At 34.8% G+C, this 23,697-nt stretch overlaps 3 protein-coding genes across 4 annotated transcripts; 1 reads left to right on the top strand and 2 right to left on the bottom strand.

Annotated features, from left to right (window-relative positions):
* Nucleotides 1-5,948: 5,948 nt before the first annotated feature.
* On the bottom strand, nt 5,949-9,565 carry LOC113727354 (uncharacterized). Of its 2 annotated transcripts, XM_072076727.1 has the most exons (3): nt 9,427-9,565; nt 9,209-9,293; nt 5,949-6,578 (listed from the first exon to the last, which is right to left on the bottom strand). In XM_072076727.1, the coding sequence occupies exon 3, from the start codon at nt 6,558-6,560 to the stop codon at nt 6,171-6,173; it is 390 nt and encodes a 129-aa protein (XP_071932828.1). In that variant the 5' UTR covers nt 6,561-6,578; nt 9,209-9,293; nt 9,427-9,565; the 3' UTR covers nt 5,949-6,170. The 2 variants fall into 2 exon arrangements, with proteins under 2 accessions (XP_071932828.1, XP_071932829.1); XM_072076728.1 differs by lacking the exon at nt 9,427-9,565 and having other exon boundaries at nt 9,209-9,347.
* A 2,755-nt stretch (nt 9,566-12,320) lies between these two features.
* LOC113727364 (ABC transporter F family member 1) lies at nt 12,321-16,912 on the top strand. The gene is made up of 5 exons (XM_027251490.2): nt 12,321-12,480; nt 12,588-12,836; nt 14,567-14,640; nt 14,716-15,161; nt 15,605-16,912. The coding sequence occupies exons 2-5, from the start codon at nt 12,588-12,590 to the stop codon at nt 16,660-16,662; spliced, it is 1,827 nt and encodes a 608-aa protein (XP_027107291.1). The 5' UTR covers nt 12,321-12,480; the 3' UTR covers nt 16,663-16,912.
* Nucleotides 16,913-20,568: 3,656 nt separating this feature from the next.
* On the bottom strand, nt 20,569-21,275 carry LOC113726699 (protein SMALL AUXIN UP-REGULATED RNA 51-like). Its single transcript, XM_027250594.2, has one exon. It carries the CDS (start codon nt 21,238-21,240, stop codon nt 20,794-20,796), a length of 447 nt encoding a protein of 148 aa, XP_027106395.1. The 5' UTR covers nt 21,241-21,275; the 3' UTR covers nt 20,569-20,793.
* Between the last annotated feature and the right edge of the window lie 2,422 nt (nt 21,276-23,697).

Consider the following 23,697-nt stretch of genomic DNA (forward strand, 5'->3'; position numbering starts at 1 on the left):
CCCATCAACAACTTATGGGCATTTGTACTTTTTTTTTCTAAACGATATTTTATGGGCATTTGTACAGGCATTTGTATGCACCTAAAAATTGTCATTAATTCGGGAGTAGCTTCCCATGCCTAATTGACAGGAAATAAGTTGCAAAGAGCAGGAAAAGTAGGAAAAATTGGTCCGATGCAATAATCCTTGGAATACGCAAAAATGAAACTATGTGTACTCCAATTTTAATTTATAAATGGTTACTTGACAAAAAAAATTATGACAATTTAAATTTAATTGTTAATTGGCATAGATGAGTAATTATATACATAAATAATTAAAAGAAATTAATTTTATATAAAATTTATTTTTATGTAAATACATTTATTAAAAATTTATTTAAAAAATTTTGGTTTATAAGGTTATTGTAATTTATTAATTACAATATTTAGGGTAGTTATGCATAGTTATATTGGCAAAATGTGATTAAGTAGTCAAAGCAAAAATTAGTTTTTTTTTAAGAATAAAATTGAAAGTTTAAAAAATGACATAAAAAAGTTTACATTAATTGGGATCCCTCTAACTTTATATATTGCATAGATAGTGGCTTTTTAACTAAAATAAAAATTACAGAAGAAATATTAGAAACATAATAGTATTTCAAGAAACTAGAATCATGGCATTATTGACCTGGTAGATTTTAATTTAAATTTAGAAATTAGATAAGCAATCTTATACATAATATGATGATTTTCAAATCGATATCGAATTTGTAGATGAGTAATCAAAAACACAATTAAATAGTACTCCAGGAAATTAGAATTGAGATTGTAGATAAAATAATCATAAACATAAATCACATAATGCAAATGTTTCAAAGATTGAACCTTTCAGCTATTGCAATAACTAGATGGTTATCAATTTAAATCCTAATTTCGCAACTAGTTGTATTGGACATGATAGACTATAAAATCACAAATTTGACTAGTAAAATAGTGTCAAAATTTGAGATTTTTTAATATATTAGCATTATCTAATGATAAGGATAACCAAATTATAGTAAAAATCAAAGTTCACTCTTAAAAGTAAGTGCTAAATTTAAAGATTTTGTTGTGATATGGATTATCTAATGATAGCAAATCCATTGAAACATGTAAAGCAATGATATATAGATAAATATCAATTACAATCCCACGTTCAAATTAACATATTCTAGCATTTTGATTCGTAATATGCATCGATTTATATTTCATTTCAAAATAATAACAAATATTTATACATTGCAGTACATGATATAGTAAATGAAAAAGATCCTTTTGACCCAATGCAACGTCCCCAATTATTTTAAAACGGCGTCTTTATCCTTTGGGAACTCAAAAGACATTTTTGTTTAGCATGTACAAGATTCATTATCTCACTTTAATTTAATGTTAGGTCCCATTTGTTCTACATTATCATGAAGTGTGTGTCTTCTATCTATTTATCTAAATAGTTTAAAATATATCAAGTTCATATTGAATTGACAATTTTTAAGCACCCAATGATTTATTATCGCATAAACTTTCTTAGGTATTATATTATAACTAGTGCTTATGCACATCCAATGCGTGTGCAATCAAAAAATATATAATATTTATGATCATATATTTTAAACAAAATTTTTATTATCAAAACAAATTTTAATCTTTTAAATATTTTTCATAAAATAATTTTATGTAAGTAGTTATAATATTTATAGGTAGTTATGTTGAAAACATATATTTAAATAGTTAAAAGTAAAAATAGTCATGGATAGTTATAGGCAGTTAAAGTAAAAGTAGTTTTTATGAGAGTAAAAAGAAAGTTCATTGTTTTATAGGAAAAAAAGTTAGATCCCATTTGTAATTAAACAAATGATCAAATTCATATTCATTTTTGCACTTAAACAAGCCAAATCTAACTTGAAACCATATTCATTTTTGTCCATTCATATTTATTTTTGCCACTAAAAAAGTAAAATCTGACATTTTTATATATAAAAACTATTGCATATGAGTCATGTGGTGATTTTAGACTAAAAAGTGGTTGAAACGTAGGTTAGCACCAAATTTTGTGAAATTGAATTTGTAAAGAATATAAAGTTAAAATTTTAAAGGTGGAAGATGAAAAATTTATTTAACAAAATATGAAAGACATTTTGAATGATTTTTTCTAAAAATATTTATTATTTAGTATGCAAGAATTGAATATTTTTCAATTATAAATATTTCTTATTATAATAATTAACAAGAAACTAATTTCATAACCATAACCCCAGTTGGTACCAACATGGCATGTTAAGCTCGGGATCGTAATTCTGAATACCCGACTAGTATGTTAAGCGCATTGTTACTTGTTAGTAATAACAAAATTCAGGTTTTGACGCAAAAATGTCATTAATTCACTCGGATTTCCAGGTTCCATCCATCATCAAGGCCAGGTTTGTTAAGCCAACCCTACAGCCGGTTGCCTTATTTGAATTGGGCCCCACTTGACATGTGAAAGATGTCCACGCTGCGCTGTCTTGTTAACACTTCTTCTGCCCACGGTGGAGAGTTCACTCTACTTTCCACAGTAGAAGCAACCGTAAAAGGAATAGGTGCACGCAAACTTATTTCATAAACTTAACCAATTTTGAAGCTTAAAATCTCCGGAAAGTTTCAAAATGTTTGGCTTCATTAGTGTGTGTGAATATTTTTTGGCTTAATCAGTGCAAGTGTCAGTGGGACAAAGCCAAGAATATTCTACCTACTCAATATATATACTCATATACATATAATATAGTAAGTAATAAACCTCACTCGGATGGTAGCACAACTTTTTTTAACAGAGAGTCTCAAGACCATGCAATGCTCATAATACGCACTCCAAGCACACAGCTTGCTGCTCTAAAGAGAAAAGGCAATTAAATTTGATGGAACTTTTGTTAATCTAACCCTTTGAGACAAGAAACAAAAGAGAGTTACGTTTGATTAGATTCCAAATCCATGTGATTGTGGGGCTTTCCTCATTTGCTGTGATGATGATTACCACTGAGCTCGATCCCATGTGGGGTTATGATGGAAAGAGCTTGATAACCAAAGAACCAACGTGACGGTAAAGGCTTAATTAAAGACTTCGAAAGTCCACCCATTCCTTTTCTTCTTTCCACAAAGCTGGTTTCATTTTCTTTTTACTCTATCTACTACTACTAGTATAAAATAAGCCGGACTAAAGACGCTTTTTTGGCCATCAAGAAAAATATGGTACTGTTTAACCTTTCCTTACTCGGGGCGAAAAAAAGACACCCATCCATCCATCCTAGCTTATTATTTTACTGCTCTTATGGATTTGATATTACATGACAATCGGATACAATTATTCATTATTTTTTTAGTCTCTAAAATAAAATGGAAAAGAAAAAGATAAAACTGTAGAAATAAACTACTGTTGCCATCATGTTGTGTACTTGAACCTTCACACGAAGCCGGAAAATGGGAAAACAATGGTGGATAAGCTGAATATGCAGCTGTCCCTCCTCCACTCATGACTCATGCTCTGTTCTATTCACAGCGCAAAAGTCCTGGAATCAATTGGTACCAGTACCACACCCGCCTTTGTCTCTTCCTCGTCCTTTCTTTTGTTCTTTCCTATTTCGCTTTTGTGGTGTTTTAGTGTGGGCTTTTGTAAAACAACCTGATCCTGCATCAATTAGTCAAGAGTCAAGACTAGCGAAAGCTAATCAACAAAAGATCCTAGCTAAAGCCACTCACTCCAACTCTAATTGACTTTTTTGAGATAAAAACCGATTCTATTCTTTAATAGGTTTAAGGGAACTAAACTACCCTTTCATTTTTCTTGGTTTGAGGGAAATTTTAACGCGCTATTTTACTTGAATGAACTAACTGAGGTCTTTAGTTAATATTATTATGTGTCTGTATGAGGTTCCATGCTTCTTTTGTTTCGTCTGTTTCTTCTCCCAAGAAACTTCAAGAACCGACTGCTAGTCTTCTTCAGCTCCAGCGTCTATCTTTTCTCGAGTAATTTGAATGCCAAACAATCTAAAATTGTTTGGAAAGCTATTATTCTTCTTTGAAAAATTTTAATGTACACGTTTCTCGATTATCTTTTTATCTTACGCACATCAAATTATTACGACGTATATTTCTATCCCAAAAAAAAAAAACACTCTAGAAAATTGTTTAGGGACTGTAATATGTTTCCACATTAATAGAATTTTCTTGACAAAATTGTGGGCTATGAACTTCGCCGAAGGCATCATTGCTGACTGATCATGAAGCATCATGATTCTCACAAAACCTCAGCTTTACCCTGAAAAGGAGTTTCTACGTGAAATTTTCAGGAAAGGCATCATTGTACTTGATGGTTGGAGTTTCTACGTGAAATTTTCAGGAAAAGCATAACCAGTAAAAGGGGTCCTTGCGGCCATTTTTTTTCCAATCCCATGTTCCACCTTTCTTCTAGTTACATCACTAACCAAGAAATAGAATGCCAAGGGAATCATCAAATTGGACTTTTGGTAAGATTTGGAATGAGTTTAAAGTGTGCCACTTTTCCTGACGTGGAAAAAAGCAAACAAATTATTAGGTTTGTGGCGCTTGCACGGGCGGATAGCCTATCAAACTTTTATTATGTTTTCATCCTCAAATTTGATGATGATTAATTTGTTTTTTCTTCTTTTGGAAGGAAACAGTGGCAATAATGGTGGGGGAAGGTTGATGATTAGCTTTAATACTTTCTAGATTTTCAGTGAACAACGATTTGGGAATGGTAGAATATTGCAGCGTGAGGGTTGTTTATGGACTCGATCGTCTTAGATTAGATGCATAGTCGAAATACACATCACACAGCCTGAAATGCACCTTTCTTGTCTCTCTTTAGTTGGATTCTTGTAGCTTCGTTGCTTGGTAGTTGGTTCTATGACTCACCCACCGTCTTAAGATATTTGTAGGGCTTACTTAGCTCCTGTACCCCCGGAGGGGTTGGTTGGTTGGTTGGGGACGCACTGCAAACAAATATGTTTCGAAATTAAAAAATTAGCTCTTAAAAAGTTAACTAATGATCCATTAATTAATGATTGCTACAGATTAAGTAATCCATTAATTCCAGAGATTAGGATCTGCTCTTACGGAATTTCTAAACAATAGGAATCAAAGTCACTAGGTTTGTATATGTGAATGTTAAATGAAGATCTGACTACAAAGACAAACAAAGTGTAATTTATTTGATAAGATTTTTTTACTTGTAATTGAGATACGACGAGTTCAAGTAAGTAAAAAAAAAAAATACGTGAAGATTCACTACTGTTAATTTTCTTTCTTTCTTTTTTTAAAAAGAAGAAGAAGGAAAAAATACAAACAGTTTTGTGCGAGGACCACCTTTTATGTAGAATCATGTCTAGTTACAGTCATGTCATCCCAATCTTAGAAACGGGCAGCAAATAGCCTAGTAGGTTTCCACCTCTGTTTTATTTCCGACTCAAATATGGACTTAACCGGAGGACCACCCTTGTGGCAAAAGACGGCAAAGGTCATGTCTGTCATCTGCAGAATTTTGTGCCTCACATTGGCGGTCCATCATCTGCATCTTAATTGTCTTTGGGTTTCCCAATTCTGTCGCCGGAAATATTCCCTGCCAGGCATTTATAGACCATGGCCCTCGTTTCATTTATATCGAACCTGTTGCTGAGTGTTCATGATTACGATAGGCAATGCAATTTGGTTGAAGCTCTCTACTCACAGTTTCATTTATATCGAACCTGTTGCTGAGTTTCATTGAAGCTCTCTACTCACAGTTTGCTTAACCGTACCCATCCCCAAACCACCCTAGTGAAAAATGAAAAATGATAAGACAATAAGATGCTAGCCTCCCGGCAAAAGAGTGTAAACTCTACAATCTGCCTGGAATAGATATTAAGAGGACAAAATCCACTATCAACGGATTCACATAGATGGCCAACAACTTCTTGATATTATAACGTACAGATTTCGTTGAAAGTGCTTCCTCTCTCATTGTTAAGTTCAGAATTAAATTCAATTCTGATCTACAGATGTCACCTGTGACAGTCACAACAAGTAAAGAGGACAATCTCCCTCTGTCATGTCACAAGTGCTTGAGCATGTATACAAACTAACTATCAGGGAAGTGAAGGGTTGGAAGTTGGGGCTCTATCGTCAGTGATAACTTGAACGAGAATTCTGATTGTCATCGTCGTCGTCGAGAATAAGTTTGACTCCGTTGTTCTTGAGGGCATTTACAACAGACCAGACTTTCGTCCGATTCTTGAAACCTTTTTTCTCAATTTCCTTGTTCACATTGACATGGATTCCATTTGCCTGCCCTTGTTCAAGGCCTTCTACTCTAAGTCTCATTGCCAATACTTCTCCAACAGTTGATGCTGCCTTAGCATTGCAAGATCGACCGCATTCAAGCGTATTTTTGAGCGCATGTTCAACTGTTGATGCTGATGCGACTATGCGTCCACTGTTTCGGTCCACTACATTTGCAGTGACGTACTTCAGCGAAAAGAACAATCTTAAGACATACCTCTTCATAACAGTCATCACGTCAAGAAAAGCGACCTATTCAGAAGACGTTCATTAGACATTACACATTATAGGCTTCTAGCAGAGTGGACAAACAAGAAAAATAGCAAGGAAAAGATCCACTATCTTTATCTTTGATGTATGCAATTTTACAAAATGGCATGCCCAGAAGCAGCCTATTGTGAAGCATCAGAGAAAAATGGAACACTTCTCAGGTGCCGTTTATTGAAATCTTTAGTTCTTAAAAACAAGAGTTATGGCACTCATGTGAAAAGATAACTAACTTTGTTGTTCAGAAATGAGCAACTGATTAAGTGCTCTTCAGTGCTTACAACAAACAAAGGAATTCTAACATTTACACTTACAAGATGTAATTACAACAAATATTTTTGTTTCAAGAAAAATGTCATGAAGAGTGGGCCTAGAGAAATAAAGGTAGACATCACAGGTTCTGACAGCCAACTGCAAATCCAACAGAACTCTGCACTATTTAAGTACTTAAGGAGTCATTGTGGCATTTTACTCTAGCTTCTTTAGCTCCAATCTCTAATAAGGCCCATGGTATAATGTGCTCTAACTTGGATGGAGGAGCTACAAGCAAAAACTAATTCAGGACAAACTTTTAAAGAAAATGTTGAAATAAAAGATCAAATCTGGTACCATGTTTGAGAAGCAAAAGAAATTAACAGAGCCCTATAATCTTCACATGAATTTACAAACATCTTATTAAGTAGCAAGTAACCACAATAAATTTGATGCACTGAAACAAGATCAAACATTAATGACTTCTCAAATATGGTACAATAATTATAATTATTAAGGCCAACATACAACGTGTTTAACTATAGTAGATTGACTTGATTACACAAGTTGATTCCTAATTTTTATCTCACACCACGAGATCCAATGATGACATGACTATGCAGTTACTATTGTATTGGCCCAAAACCTTGCTAATTTTGATCTTTATGGTGCTACCTGTATCAATTAGATCCAGAGTCATGCTATGTCAAGTTCAAAATACAATACTGCCTGTAAACAATCGCCCCAGCCATGCTTCTAAGGAAACAACTAATATCTAAGCAACGCAATTATCCAGTAACATTTGATCAAACATCTCAAGTGCACCGCCTGTTTTGTGATCCTTAGACAAAACCATCACCTTCCCATAACTGAAATTTTGCATCTGCCAGAAACAGATCGAAAAGGAAGTACATCTTATATACGATTAAAGACCATCATCTATGTGCTATCATTTGAAAAGTAAAAGAGATGATATTCTTCTTGGTGCAAGTCATGCAGCAGAAATTAACGTAGCAGGTCAACTACTGGATGGAAAGTGATGGATCTTTAAAGGGAAAATGAAGAAAAAACTTAAGAAATTATATGGGAAAAGTAGTGCCCCAAAAATGGAAAGAAATGAACATCCTGCCTGTGTTTGAGAAACTTAAAAAACTAATAAGGACCTCCAAGGTTGACAAAAGGACAGATCTGTTTTGGCTGTGTACGTTTGGGGAATGTATTTGTGATTTTGCTGCCAGAGATCATGATGCATAAGAAAGATTAACATTGTAACTGAGACAGGTGAAGTACTCTTCTCTAAAATTCATGTCCGTAGCTTAAGCACTTCTTTTCATAAACAAATTTAACAGAAGAATGAATCCAAAAATCAAGCTATCTTACGAGTTCAAATGTGAATTAACATCAGCAATTTTTTTAAATTAATGCAACAGCCTTTCCAACAATGCTACCTTATGTTAAACTATCAATTTCCAAGTCCCATTCCCTGCACAAGAGAAGGTAGAGGGGGAGAGAGAGAGAGAGGAGTTTTTCTTTTTTTTGGGGGGAGGCTTTATGCTTTCAATAGCAAGACCCCCCTATACAACATGTTTTGTTTTAATAAGAAGAATCTGCAACTTCCTGTAATTCTGGTAGAGAAGGATTATGCTTTTCGTGAAAATAATAGAGATATCAACAATTTTGACTTCATCAAACTACCTAAGCCAAGCTGTAAAAACGACATTCACCTCATGAAGAAACCTTTGAAGCATATAACCATGAAATAAGTTTGATCAACACACACACACACACACAAAAGCAAAGGGAAATAGCAGCAAAGGCTGAACTCATTTCTGAAAAGACTTGGGTCATGGCAGATACCACTAAAAAGAAACCATATACAGCTTCCTAGCAACCCTGTATATCCAAACTCGACTAACTAAATTATCAGGACACTGGCCTTCTTTTAAACCAGAGCCATGTTGTACAGAAGTACGACACCACCATATCGATTCTTATGTTCAAGCACAAGCACTGCAGATTAACCATTAGTGCTGTCAAAGGTTACGCATTAGTCATCAACCCTCCACCTATCAAATCCTACAGTCCTTCTTTGAGGTTGCTAATCCAGAACTATTGCGGCTAACCATACAAGAAGGAAGAGAAATGAAATCAGACAAAATCCAATTAAATTTCTGACAGCACGAATTACTACAGCAACGAAACTAAATAGATTTAATCAGCTCCATGACACATTCAAAATCAACACTTGAATGCAATAAAATTAACAGTCACGGCAAATCAACAATAATAACAATAATCAATTATCAAGTAAGAGTCAGAGAAATTGATACATTAAGAAATGCAATAATATACTGTTCCCATACCTTAGTTTATGCAATTATGGAGTCTTCTTATTTCCCATCAAATCATCCAAGAATCACCCTTAAGAGGAAACTTTAGATGGGTTCCCTACAAATTTTGAGTGGAAAATTTTAATATATTAACTAATAGGACAACTTGAATTTGGGATAGCAGATAAGTGGGGCAAAGTTAAAAAAACACAATAATACTAATCAATAGCTAAATGAGCAGGGTCACTTACTGAAAGGTAGTCACCGCCGGCTTCCTGACGTCTGCCGAAGGTTCAAGAAAAAAAGTATGATTCTAAGAAGAGCAACGGAGTTCTGGTACGAGGATGGGATAGCTTTCAGGTATTTTCCTGTGTTACGTGAAGTCGCGATTTTGAATTAAAAAAAAAAATAAACTGGGTCATTTTTGTCAGAAGAGTATATGCAACCCGAATTTTTTTAAAATGACCGGGTTAATTTTCGCTACCCATTGGAACCGAATTTGCAACTTTGATCATGGTTTCATTGACAGTGAACTCGTTGTCCTTGGTATTACCTCTAATTTCTACGTAACCAAATGTCGAATTAGTGATTTTTTTAATGAGTTAATATTTTTATAGTCCAATATTTTTGCTGATTTTTATTTTATATTTTTAGTATTAAAAAGAAATTGTCCAAAATCACTACTAAATTATGATAATTTTACTATTTAAAAAATTCATAAACTCTGAATGAATTATTTTGACATTTTCTTTTTTATGTTATAAATCTAAATCTAAAATAAAATACTATCAAAAGTATCCTATTATAGTGTTAAAATTATCATTATATTTGTTTATCAAATAGTAGGTATAGACATGAAAAATTTGACACATTTTCCTTATAATTATACTAGATAATCTTATAATTGTATAGGAAAATAAATAAATTAGAACTCATTACATAAGGGCATTTTTTGGCTATTCATTTAAAAAATTGACCAAGCAATATTATTTTAAGATTTTATTATTAAAACTATCAAATCAAGAGAAGTAGCTATAATTTTTCAAATCTTAGGGGAGGTTTTTGAAATTATCCCCAAATTAAATGGGTATTCATTTGATCACTATGGATGTTGAATTTAAGATCAGATTTCTCTAGCTAGTATGCATTTGAAGTACCGGTTAATGCATCTAAAATTTATCTAATATATATACATACTAATAATTATTATTCCTCGACCTATTGTATTTGTATACTTTTCCTATTAAATATTACTTGTCATCCTTATATTTATTTATTTTTTCTATTTAATTATATATTTTCAAAATATGACACTTGAAATATATTTTAATGAGTTATGGATATCAATTAGATAGAACTAATATATAATTGTCGAAATAATGAAATTTGTTATATTCTCACATCTCAATTTATCACTTTTTTCAATTGCTCTAGTAAGAAATGGACAAAATCAGCACCATGTCAGTTTACTCTTGGGAAGCTTTTTTGACATGGGAATAGTTTTCATAATTCTAAAATTCAAAAAAATTTTCAAAATTTTGGATATCGATTGAGATTGCAAGTAAGTGAGAAATATATGATAACACATATCACCATCCGTTAAAATTCATCACTCAATCCAATTTTTTTTTAATGCCTTTTGATTTGTCCACTTTCGTTCATTAGTTCACAAAGGCACGCACTGCGCCAAAAAATTCGACGTGCATTGAGAACAGGAAAACACCAAGTGTGTTTGGATTGTAAGTTATTTGAAATATTTTTACTGTAGCACTTTTTGTGATGTGATGTATGTGAGATAAAAAGGTAATTGGGAAGATGAAAAGGTGCATTGGAAATTGTAATGGTGATGTCAGCAAATATATTTGGCCAAATAATTGGCTGTCCAAACACACTAACCATTAAATTCTAAAAGAAGTCTCATAGTGTAAATAATTAAACCATTGAGCCAAAGTTGAGTCGCCACCAAAAAGAGATTAAATCTCTCTTTGAGCTGTAAGTCAGGGGTTCGAACTCCACCTACAGTGAAAAAAATTTAAAAAGGGTTCCAGAATACTCATTTACTCTAATCAGATTTGTATACCCCATTACATAATCTCTTTAGATTTCCCCATATCTGCCCAGAATGGGAATGGGCTAGGGTTACGAACTTATAATCGGATGATCAAATTAATTACGTGATTATAAGTTCATTCCATATTGGATAGACCTAGGATGGAGGCAGGGCATTTCCCATTTTTGTAGGACCTTCTGTACTAGAAACAATAATGGTATCTCCAATTAGAACCGATCTAGGATGTAAAACATATAAACACATTATTAAAATAGAATAGATTTATTGTCTCTTTAGACTTCCCTTTTCTTGTAAAATAGAATAGATTAAGTTATAGAAATGTTATCATTGGATAAAAAAAAACTAGATTAAAATTTAAAAGATTTTTTTATATTAAGAAATTCAAAAGACTTTTAAGCAACAATATTTCAAAGATACAAAATGATACAACTTTAACTTGAGGAAGTCGAAGGGTGTAAATTAATCAAGCTACTCGGACTCGTGAATAGCTCGATCAAAGGATTGCTTTAAATTTAACATTGATCGAATTTGAATTAAGTTCGAACTACTTAATAAGGTTATAAAATTGTTCAAGTAGAAAAATCAAAACTCAGAATACTCGTTGAGTCTTATCGAATAGTGTATTTATAGTATAATTTTTAAATATTTATTATAAAATTATGAAATTTATTAAAAAATCAAGATTGCAAAATTGATTGAATTTGATTTGGTCTCAAACTCGTGTTTAGCTTTGAAAAATTCGACAATCCCGATCTCGAGCTTTAACATTTTGACTCAAATAGTACGCTGTTCGAACTTAACCGGCTTAGATAGCAGCCCCGCCATTGAACTTTTGTTTTGACAATTACTAGTAGACTAGAACTATGCTAACGAAAGTTCATAAACAAAAACAATGGGAAAAGAAATATTATTGGATTCCAACTTGGATACGCAAACTCCTTAGTCCAAACACCAAAGTCTCCAGTTATGTGGTGGCAAGAATCACCGTTAAATTTCCCTTGTACCCTCCATTATCCGCCACGTGTCCCCTTCACAACCCGTATAAATATTCGCAGAATCCCCCCTCAAACCCTCATTCTCGGACCGCATCGGAGCACGCCCCTCATCCTCTCTGTTCCGATTCAAGGAAATAATTACTCCTACCAAATTGAGAAGAGAAAAAGAAAAAGAAATACGCACACACGCTGTTCCATTGCAAAAACGATACTTGAAACCCTAGATCTCAGCTGTCAAGGTACTTGTAATTTTTCGCAATTTATTGTGATTTTTAGTTTGTTTAATTTTTTTTGATAATAATTGTGATTTTCTCATTTTGTTATTATTTTCGTTGGATTATTCTAGATGGTTTCGGACGCGAGCAAGAAAAGAGACGCGCAGAAGAAGGCGGCGGCGGCAGCTAAGAGAGGAGGTAAGTCAGCTGCAGCATCGTCTAAAGCTGCCAAGGAAGTTGCCGCGGCGGCGGCGGCAGCCACCACAGCGGCGGAGAATGGAAGCGCTGATAGTTTGGCAAATGGAGTTGGGATGCTCCAGATATCGGATCGGACTTGTACCGGCGTGCTTTGTTCTCATCCGCTGTCCAGAGATATTCGGGTTAGTTCTTTTAAAGATCCATTTTTTAATCATGCCATTATATGTGCCATTTCAGTTACAATAAATAGTATTTTACCCCTTGATTTTTCACTATATTTGTTATCTGTTGCAGTTACTAACATAATGCATAGAAGGAATATTGTCTTTTTTTTCAAATTTTCTTTTGATTATGTTCTATCTATGGTTATAAAAAAGAAACGGTTTGTTTTTGGGGGATTATGTTGGTTAGAAAAAGGTAGTATCTTGTCTTTTAACGCAATTCCTAATGGGTTTATATCTTGTTTGCTTTCTGCTTTTTACAAATTCTTTTTGGACTGAAATTAGTTAGGAGACAACCCTTTTCATGTTGTGTGTGTATATTGGACTGCGTTCTTAGTAGTAGTAAAACAAGATGCTGAGTAAGAAAATAAACTGCCCAAGAGTACGTTCTGATTAGACTTAGGAATGTATTGTTTCTATAAGCTAGATGTTTACACACACTGTACGTGATGAAGATTTGGAATGACTCGTTGATCATACCTTCTGAAATTATGTTGATCTTTTTTATTGTTAATCTTGTTTTATTGTTACTAAGAAACCATTGAAAGTGTAACTGGACCCTTGCTGATAAGTGACAATTTCATTTGCAATTTTGGTCTGTTTTGGTTGCAATGATATACAAAAAGTTTAGGGTTACTAACAAATATTAATCTTGTTTTATTGTTACTAAGAACTACCATTGAAAGTGTAACTGGACAAATGTTACTAAGAAACTGTTGCAATGTTATTGTTACTAACAAATATTAATCTTGTTTTATTGTTACTAAGAAACCATTGAAAGTGTAACTGGACCCTTGCTGATAAGTGACAATTTCATTTGCAATTTTGGTCTGTTTTGGTTGCAATGATATACAAAAAGTGTAGCATTTTTTTTTAAAGGTGTGTAAGATTATCTTCATTTTACTTGGCAAATTCCATGTCATGTCATGCATTGGCTGGTCTGTTTGTAATCTGAGTCAACATCTGCCTTGTGTAACTGTCTCCCACGTATTGTATGATGACAAGAAAAAAGAAGAGTTGATTACTTAATAACAGAGAACATTTATTAGAATTTTCTCATTTAAATTTTGTTCAAGATTCTGAATTTCACTTATCTAAATGTAGAAGTATGCAATTCTTGTGGTGTCATCTGAAAAGTTTGCTCAAAAGACATTGGTAGTAGAAATTTTCGTTGGTTTCTTATATTAGGACTGTCATGATTAAACTTAAATTCTCCAATTTACCTGATTTCAAAAGGGCAACATCTGCTACGCATAATCGTGTAATTTAGCCTTTTAAAATTGCCAGGTTTGTGATCTGAATACCTTGACCAGAGTGTGGTGGTAATATTAGCACTTTCTGGAATCAGTTAAGTAGACAAAAACAGTGGAGATGAAAGATATGTGTTTCATAAAATATACATATGTAACCTATCATTTGATGTATAATATGTCCAGTTTTAGTGTATTCTGTAATTTGTTATGTAATATGTCAGCATTATTGGGATAATCTGCTTCTAGTTTGTTTCCTTAATCATTTTTTTTCATCTGAGAAATCTGTTGTCTGATTTATGACCCTTGGTGAACTGCATGTATCATGTTGATTGAGCAGTCAATCTTTCAAAGCTGTGTGTATGGCACGTGGATATTCTCCATTATAGTTATTAAGCTGCTGTAATGTTGACTAAGAACGGTTTTCCTTGGTTTTTGCAGATTGAATCCTTGTCACTTACATTCCATGGACATGACCTCATAGTTGACTCTGAACTGGAACTAAATTATGGCAGGTCTGTGGCTCTAGATTGATGCAAAATGTTGTTAACCACTATTTTAGTTCCCATTCTAAAATCTTGTATTTTCAGACGTTATGGTTTGCTAGGATTGAATGGCTGTGGGAAATCTACTCTTCTTGCTGCGATAGGGTGTCGTGAACTGCCAATTCCAGATCATATGGATATTTACCACCTCACCAGAGAGATTGAAGCTTCAGACATATCTTCACTTGAGGCTGTCATAAACTGTGATGAGGAGAGATTGAAGTTGGAAAAAGAAGCTGAAGCCTTGGCTGGACAGGACGATGGTGGTGGTGAACAACTTGAGCGTGTTTATGAACGTTTGGAAGCCATGGATGCGGCTACTGCTGAAAAGCGAGCTGCTGAAATCTTGTTTGGACTTGGTTTCACCAAGAAGATGCAGGAAATGAAAACCCGAGACTTTTCTGGTGGCTGGAGAATGAGGATCGCTCTAGCAAGGGCTCTGTTCATGAATCCAACCATACTCTTGCTGGATGAACCCACAAATCATCTCGGTAGGTTCATTATCTGGTTATTGTAAAATAGTTGTTAATAGTGCTTGCCATTGCTATCTACTGTCATGTATGTGGGAGTGGGATGTTTTATTTGAGGAAAAAGGGGGGCAATAATCTCCATATTAATTTATTGATGCTGAAACCATATTTGGTTTTGACTGCCTGTTGTTGGTCTTCTTGTTTTGGCTCATCTTTACATGAGTTTCAGGCATGGTATTTATTTTATCTTTGTAATCATTTCTATCTGCAACAAGACTTTCCTTTTCATGAAGTTGAGCAGAAAAGCTGACAGAACACTGTTAAGAATGCATACTGGCACAAGAATGCAACCCTTGCTTACTGCTTTTCCACTGTCATCTGCTGAAAAAGATAGCATAAATAACCCTGTAGGCTTTCTGTATTTCTAATGTTGTTTCTTTCATCTGTGAATATGGCAATTGCAGATTTAGAGGCTTGTGTTTGGTTAGAGGAAACTCTCAAGAAGTTTGACCGCATATTAGTTGTGGTCTCTCACTCCCAGGATTTTCTGAATGGTGTCTGCACCAACATCATCCATATGCAAGGTAAGAAGTTGAAGCCTTACACTGGTAATTATGATCAGTATGTTCAGACTCGGGCTGAACTTGAGGAGAATCAGATGAAACAATATAAGTGGGAGCAGGAGCAGATAGCTTCAATGAAAGAGTACATAGCTCGCTTTGGACATGGGTCAGCCAAACTAGCTCGTCAGGCACAGAGTAAAGAGAAAACTCTGGCCAAGATGGAGCGAGGTGGCCTGACAGAGAAGGTGGCGAGGGACAAGGTTTTGGTTTTCCGCTTTACTGATGTTGGGAAGCTTCCACCTCCTGTCCTACAGTTTGTTGAAGTTTCTTTTGGCTATACACCTGATAACCTCATCTACAAGAATCTTGATTTTGGGGTTGACCTTGACTCAAGGGTTGCTCTGGTTGGACCCAATGGGGCTGGTAAAAGCACATTGCTTAAGCTGATGACAGGTGATTTGGTTCCCCTTGATGGCATGGTCCGCCGTCACAACCACTTGAGGATTGCACAATTCCACCAGCACTTGGCTGAGAAGCTTGATCTGGAGATGTCAGCTCTTCAGTTTATGATAAAAGAGTACCCTGGCAATGAGGAAGAGAGGATGAGGGCAGCAATCGGTAAGTTTGGGCTTTCCGGTAAAGCTCAAGTTATGCCCATGAAGAATTTATCAGATGGCCAAAGGAGCAGGGTGATTTTTGCCTGGTTAGCTTGGAGGCAACCCCACATGCTGTTGTTGGATGAGCCCACTAACCATTTAGATATCGAGACAATTGACTCCTTGGCTGAGGCACTGAATGAGTGGGACGGTGGCCTTGTACTTGTTAGTCATGATTTTAGGCTTATAAATCAGGTTGCTCAGGAGATATGGGTGTGTGCAGATCAGACTGTGACTAGATGGCAGGATGACATTATGAGCTTCAAGGAGCATTTGAGGCAAAAGGCTGGTTTATCTGACTAAAACAGATCTTTAAGAGTTGATCGGTTCTGTATTCACAAAATCCTGCTGCTCAGATGTGAGTATGACGAAAGATGGTGGAAGAGCTTGATCGCTTAATGTTTTACCATTTGAAGGACATTTCTAGTGATTGATAACTGGATGAGTCCATTAGTACTTAACACGATAGTATTATTTTTGAAGTATCATATGTATTGCTCTCTGTTGTACTTGGTCTATGGTTGGGAGAGGATGTAGCGTCGATTTTGGTTCATCTTGTTTTACTCTATATGCATCTATTTTAGATAATATGTCACTATCTCGTTCTTTGGATTTGTAATTTCACTCGAGCTAATGTTTAGAATACTAAGCAAAATAATGTTTAGAATACCAAGCAAAATGGTGGTTTTTCTTTCGTACTGAAATTGTAAATCAGCGATGCAGATGGAAGTTATAGATGAAGCCCCGTGCGAATCGTAATGGGTAAAAAATGACATCATCACAGCTCAAATTTTATGTCTATTGTAAACTTAATTAAAGGGACAAATCACCCTTTTCAAGCTTAGCTGGCTTTTTGGCTTGAGAATGGTAAGTTCTGAGCATTCGATAAGAGTTGTGGAAATAGAATTTGGGCTCCCGTTGGCAGCAGCCGGTAGAATTTGGAGCACTGGAGCACTTATCTGGACTACAAGAACGTACTTTCTCAACAAAAAAAAAAAAAAAAGACCTGCTTTAAGCGAATAGTCAACTTCTAAAGCAGCAGAGACGATAAATTTCTGTGAAGTCTTGTAAAATTGACGTACCATGGTATTTGCAGTTCGAAATTCCATGTTGTTTGTAACACTTTGATAAGATTACCGAAAGTAGGCAAACAGGAACAATCTAAACAAACCCTTTCTGGGATTACAGCTGTGGAATGAGAAACAAATTTTAACGAGGTTTTTTGGTTAAGATTTGATGTGTATTGCTTTCAGCCAATAGCCAAAATTTCTGAGTTGTTCCATTTTCAGTTTTATACCGGAGAATTGATGAATGACTAATTAGATGTGATTTCTCCCGAGCATGATCTTTGTCATCCTCCTCTAATGGTTCGAATTTTCTCCTCTCCATTTTTCAGTTGCAACACATATACATAAAACAAGAAAACGCAAACATTAACATTAACGAAAAAAGAACCAAGAACTTGGCAAATTACAAATTCTGATCAAACTTCTTTCAAGCAAAAGATATTTTATTGTTTCTCCTAAACAAGATTTTTTCTTATGCAGTTGTCACGTCAATCTAGCAACATATCAATTCCAGCTGACATTTCCACTTCTAAGGTTTGGTCTAACTATGACCTTAGTTTGATTCATGAGGTACACATATGACGTTACATTAAATAATTTCAAAGTGCAAATTTCTCTTGTATAATGATTGAGTAAACTTAATGACATGCACCACCTAACACAAATCGAACCTTCCTTGCTTCTCCAAACTAACTGAGAGATTATTTGTCCTATACTGACTGATATGATGTTTTCCAGTACAGCAGGGGTACACCCAACGGGGCCCTCTCACTCCAGGGATGGAAAGGACTATCTGTGCAGGTTCCTTCTGTTTCGTATCTAGAAGGAAGGAAGACGCAGAAATAAGAAAGGGACCAATTGAAGTCTTGGGATGGAGAAGGGCAGTGAAGAGTCGATTCAGCACGAAAGCAAGAAGAAACTCCGGTCAGTTTTATTACTGTTCCCTTTTTCTTGAAACATAAAAATATAAGCAAGTCAATTCAGTCGACAGTGGCTGATGAGCTGCCAATGTTGTGCCTGTGGAACCCTCCCTCGTTTCAGTCCCTGCCCCTCCTCCCTGTCTCTAATCTACCTGACTGGACGCTCTGCGTCACATTGAATATGATGCATGTACAGTAATGCATTAATGCAAAATTTTTATATAATTGGAGTGTTAAGAATTACAGTTTGTAATACCTGATTATTGCGTTCAATTACCACTTGACTATGGAGTAATTTTTACTCAATTTAGACTTTTAGTTACCTGGGAAGTTATCCTTAAAATGCTAATTACTATGTTTATTTAATTAACCTCTCAGGTGTTTTTTTTTAAACATAAACTGACAGAAATGGTTCAAAGTAAAATTGGTTTTAATTAGTTGCTTTTTACCCTTTAGTTAAGTTTTAAGTACCCTATTACAAATTATTGGGGTTGATCCAATGACCAGTGAATGCTAGAGTTTTTAGTACCACCAGGTTCAGGATTCGTGGAGAAGTTTCACTTTTTGAGGATTGGTTGGGACTTACATATGAGTGTCAGTGTATTTTAATATAATCTTAATTTTTTCTTGATCAAATCTTTACAAAGAGTTATAATAATTTATTTGAGAGTTATGGGAATTATAATATTGGGAGTTACAATACATTTTGAATGGAGTTATTAAACAATTCTTTGAATAGGAATTGCAAGTGAATTACTTGGTCAAATAAAGAGTTATTGAGTCATTATAAGCCATTTAAATATGAATCATTTTTTAGGTTACAAATTCTACCAATTAACTACAATTTAATATGAAAAAAAACTGGTTATACATTAAACTTGGACTTTCAACCTTTTTTCTAAAGGTTTTTGTAGCCTATAAATAATGAAATTCTTTGGAGAATTTCTGATACACTTCTCTTAACAAAATATTATTTTAAATATTATTTTCCCTACACTCATTTCTTTCTCTCTCATTCTGTTTTCTTTGGGCAAAGTAAAATATTGGGAAACTTCTGCTTCTCTTGGTTGTGCAGATCAAAGGGAAGCAACAACTATAGAATTGGATTGTTGTATCCTGGAGGCGGTGCGCTAGGCCTTCTGCATCGATTAAAAAAATACCGTAGGGATGCATATTGTTTTAAAAAGAGCATTCTACTCGCATCAACCCTACCAGACTTCTTAGTAGCTGTCAAATTCAAGGTGGTGAGGTTGAAGATTAGAAGTGGTTCGTGTACTCTCCTCTCAACTCACGCCAAATTAACTTTTATGGTACAAATTATTTACATTTTTTAATGAAATATTGAGGTATGAAATTTTTGTTAATTTCTTTGTTAAATTTTATTAGAGAAATTATTGTTACTTATGTGATTTATTTTGGTCGAGTACCAACAATGAGTTCAACAGCTTGAGAGGATTGAATCGATCGCTACTTTGACTACACTAATTTTTAGTGAATTCAATGAGTTACCTTGGGGACATATCCTCTTCGAATGATGATCATATATATATATATATATATATACACACACACACACGCACGCACACATACGTGTTTGTAAACAAACTCACGGACTTTAAATACTCGCGAGTTCAAAGTAAAATTGGTATTAATTAGTTGCCTTTTCTCACCATTTTGTAACTTTTGAAGATCTTATTACAAGAACCAGAAAATTTTGGCACTTTCGGAGGGATTAGGATAGGGCTACAAACAAGTTAAACTACTTGAGGGTTGCGGATGCTCAACTCCGCACTTACTTGGCGTTGGTCCATGTTCAAGCAGCTGCAGCTTCTAAGTAAACATTGCCATATCATAAATCTCAGAAAAATGTGTGTCCTCTAAAATTTGTAATCAGGTATTGATGCATGCGTGTACTTGGTATTCCAATGACAATTACAAGATTTGCAGGATAGTCAGTCCAGTTAGGTATCGGGGATGCTATTTTGCTAAATCTAATCAAGTCGAGCTAATTGTAAAATGTTTGAGTCTCTGGTGTAAGCTAGAGTTTGTCTTAGTCCATCTTGAGACAATTTATTGAGGTTTCCGTAGGTCTTTCAATTCAGGAACAAGTGCAACGTTCAGGGATTAATAGATAATTCTTGCACGTAAATCATATTTAACAAATAAATAAGAGTGGCTAGAATTAAGTTTTGCACGTAAATGTTAATTACCAAATGAACAAATGCCTAGAATTGTAGATAAATTTTACTTGTAAATCTTATTAACCAAATAAACAATTGCATGGAATTAATTCTGATTAGAACATGCCCAACTTCCTTTGGCCAGGAAAAGGCAGCCTGACATTGGCAACCCAAGAAAGATGGTAAACAACTCATAGTGGTAAGCTTGAAAAGAGGATGAAAATCCCCAAAAAATAAAATCCCTAAGGTACAGTAGTACTAGCTATTCTATAGTACTATGTTTTTGCGGCTCTTGACCGTGGTTTTAGTACGTGACCAATCAGCATTAGCTCTTGAATCTCTTCCGTCCACCAATTTCTCAGCCAATATCCTTTCCAGCTCGCTTGGCCTGCAAGGAATAGTTAATGCACCTTCTACGTCGAAGCCATATTCTTCAGCAGCTTGTTCCAAGAGTCTCAAAAATGTTGGATGTGTTAGATAACTCAAGGGGACAACAAATCTCTTCAGCTCATCATCATCCACAGCTATGACAGCAAAATGCCCTTCCTTAACATCATCAGGGACATTTGTTGAATCATTAACTTCTTCGAATTCGTCAGCTCGGGAAGCTAACTTCTTGCCTAATGAAAGACTCTTCTGTAGCTTCTCTGCGACTATCTTGAGCTTCACAATGCCATTCTTTTTCTTGCCATTTGTTCTAGTCATTTTCGCCATGACTCTTTTTTTTTTCCTTTTGTTTTGCTTGAAGTTTGAACAAGTCTTGGTGCTTTTTCTGCGCAAATTAAACCTGCATATTTATAGTGGAAGAGGTCGTGACAAAGATAAGGTCAGGTGATGTTTGTCGGGTTAAGATTAAAGAGATCGGGACATGGGAAGGACTGAATGAGAGTCGTGTAATTATGGGAGACCGCTGCATGTGCATGAAGTTTCGACTCAAGCATGAAAGGTCGCTTTTAGCTAGCCATTCCTGCCTTCCAATCATTCACATCTGTACAGTTTTCTTAGCTTGCTTCGTCTAGGCGTTATATACTCAGGAAAACTTGCTCAATCTCATTAAAAACCCTGTAAGGGAAAGTTGCATACTCTAAGTTAGTGCCTAATACGGATTGTACAGATTGCGGAACTGATTCCCATTAAATCGTTTGTAATGTCCCGTCTAACAGCTGTAATGTGCCAAACATATCCCATCAACCAATGACCAGCTTGTTTTAGATTTTCATTTTGCTATTCATATCCAATGAGTAGATACTACTTTTTGGATTAATCGTTCTTAATATGACCAGTTTATACCCTAATGAAGTCTTAATGAGCATGTCACGTAATCACAATTTCAAATTGAATTCTAAAAATTCTGTACGTGTGACATGTATCTATATCTATATACTATTTGGGTATGAAAAATTAATCTTACCTTTAATTGCTTGCACCTCTTTACTTTCTTTCTGAAACTAGTGTAGCACATAAAATCTGAGATAGAAAAGTACCAATGAAAATGTAGTTGCATAATATGCACTAATTTGTAAAATAAACTGAGTAGTGCTTTGTCTACATCAAACAAAAAAAGGGAACTTGACATGAAATTAAGCATTTTAATTGTCTACTCATGAAGTTTTTTGTGCTTTCACAGGCATTTTAATTGTCCACTCATGAAGTTTTTGTACTTTCACCATGTGTACGTGGTTTGTGCATGGTTAATATAGAAGGGTGGTTGGCTTCCCCTGTGCAGTTTTGTACCCTCTACATCTGCAGCCACATGACATATGGAGAGCTTTCCGGAACCGTTGATGAGTAGTATCTCTCGAATTAATTCAGAGATCATGTGGCACATATATGATAGAACAGATCAGCCTCAAGCATGTTAGTTTGCTCCTCTCTTTCAGCAGCTTATTTCTGTCTTTACCCCACTTGCATAACAAGCATGGCATACTTCACACACGGACGGCTAACTTTCACAAGAATATGCATCTATAATTGTACCAGCTATGCCCGTGACATCTGACTAGATCCTTCCAATGGAAATCCAGCTGCATGTGTAATTACCCTACTATATTTCTCATACTCTAAATCAGTAGAAGATGAGTAGAGTGCCTGATCAATTGCATTGAAGTCTGTAATTAATGTTGGACATTAGTAAATGCATTGGCTTAATTTGATTTGATCATTTTTGTTTGTAATTTTGATTTCTTGATCACCTCAAATGGGTATGATTAGCTAAGTAGCCATGAGCAAAAAGGGCTTTTTCTTTATTTTGCCAACGATTGTTTAGCAATTTTATCTCTGCAAACAATCTTGCAAGTATTAATGACCAATGCAAGGACGGACTCAGCAGTTTTCAGCTCTCAATGGCATAATACCTCATAAATTTAGGGTCACGCAATTTGTAGTTAGAATTTGAAGAATGAGAAGTAAAACACACCAGCATAGCACATTCGATTGTCAAAGGATATAATGTTCGGCCTACTGTAGATGTGATGGTATTTGGCTATTTGCACATTTGCAACGACAATGGTGTAAAAATTTACATAAATCCACATGTAAGAGATGAACAAACTGCTGTCCACAAAAAATTCTTTCATATATATGCGGACTATTAGTTAGTTTGAATTGTAAAAAGTTTGCATGAACTGTACAAAATTCGTTCGATATCTAGTAATGATCGTTTGTTTCAATCGCATTGGTTCAATTTCTTCTCACTTTGATGCAATAAATTGCGTGGCATGAGCATTGACTTTTTTTTTTTAATTTCGTGTCAGTTTGGACTTTCTCTACATGCAAAGGAAGACCATTTTTTCTTTTTGATCAACAAACGTTTAAGGGTCGCTAAAGCTGTAAATTTCAAACCAGGTACCTTGGACTGAAATCTTGAACTGATGGATTTACGTACCTCAGAGTGCAGCAATATTGAATTAAAAAAAAAATATATCGTTACTGCATGATTAGAAAGGGAAGAGGGAACAGTGAAAATTAAGGGAGTACAATTCTATCATGGTATGCAATGTCGGCTAAAGAAATGGCTTGTCATAACTTGAAATCTCTTAGAATTACAATTTATACCCCCAATGAAATGTGAAATAAATCCTACTATTATCCTGGTTGCTATGATAATGTCGCATAGAATAATAAATGAAGAGAACTAGTAATGTATCAACAAACAAGTTCTAACAGTTTAGA

This window comes from Coffea arabica, chromosome 1c (genome assembly GCF_036785885.1).
Source record: "Coffea arabica cultivar ET-39 chromosome 1c, Coffea Arabica ET-39 HiFi, whole genome shotgun sequence".
Classification (NCBI taxonomy): Eukaryota; Viridiplantae; Streptophyta; class Magnoliopsida; order Gentianales; family Rubiaceae; genus Coffea; species Coffea arabica.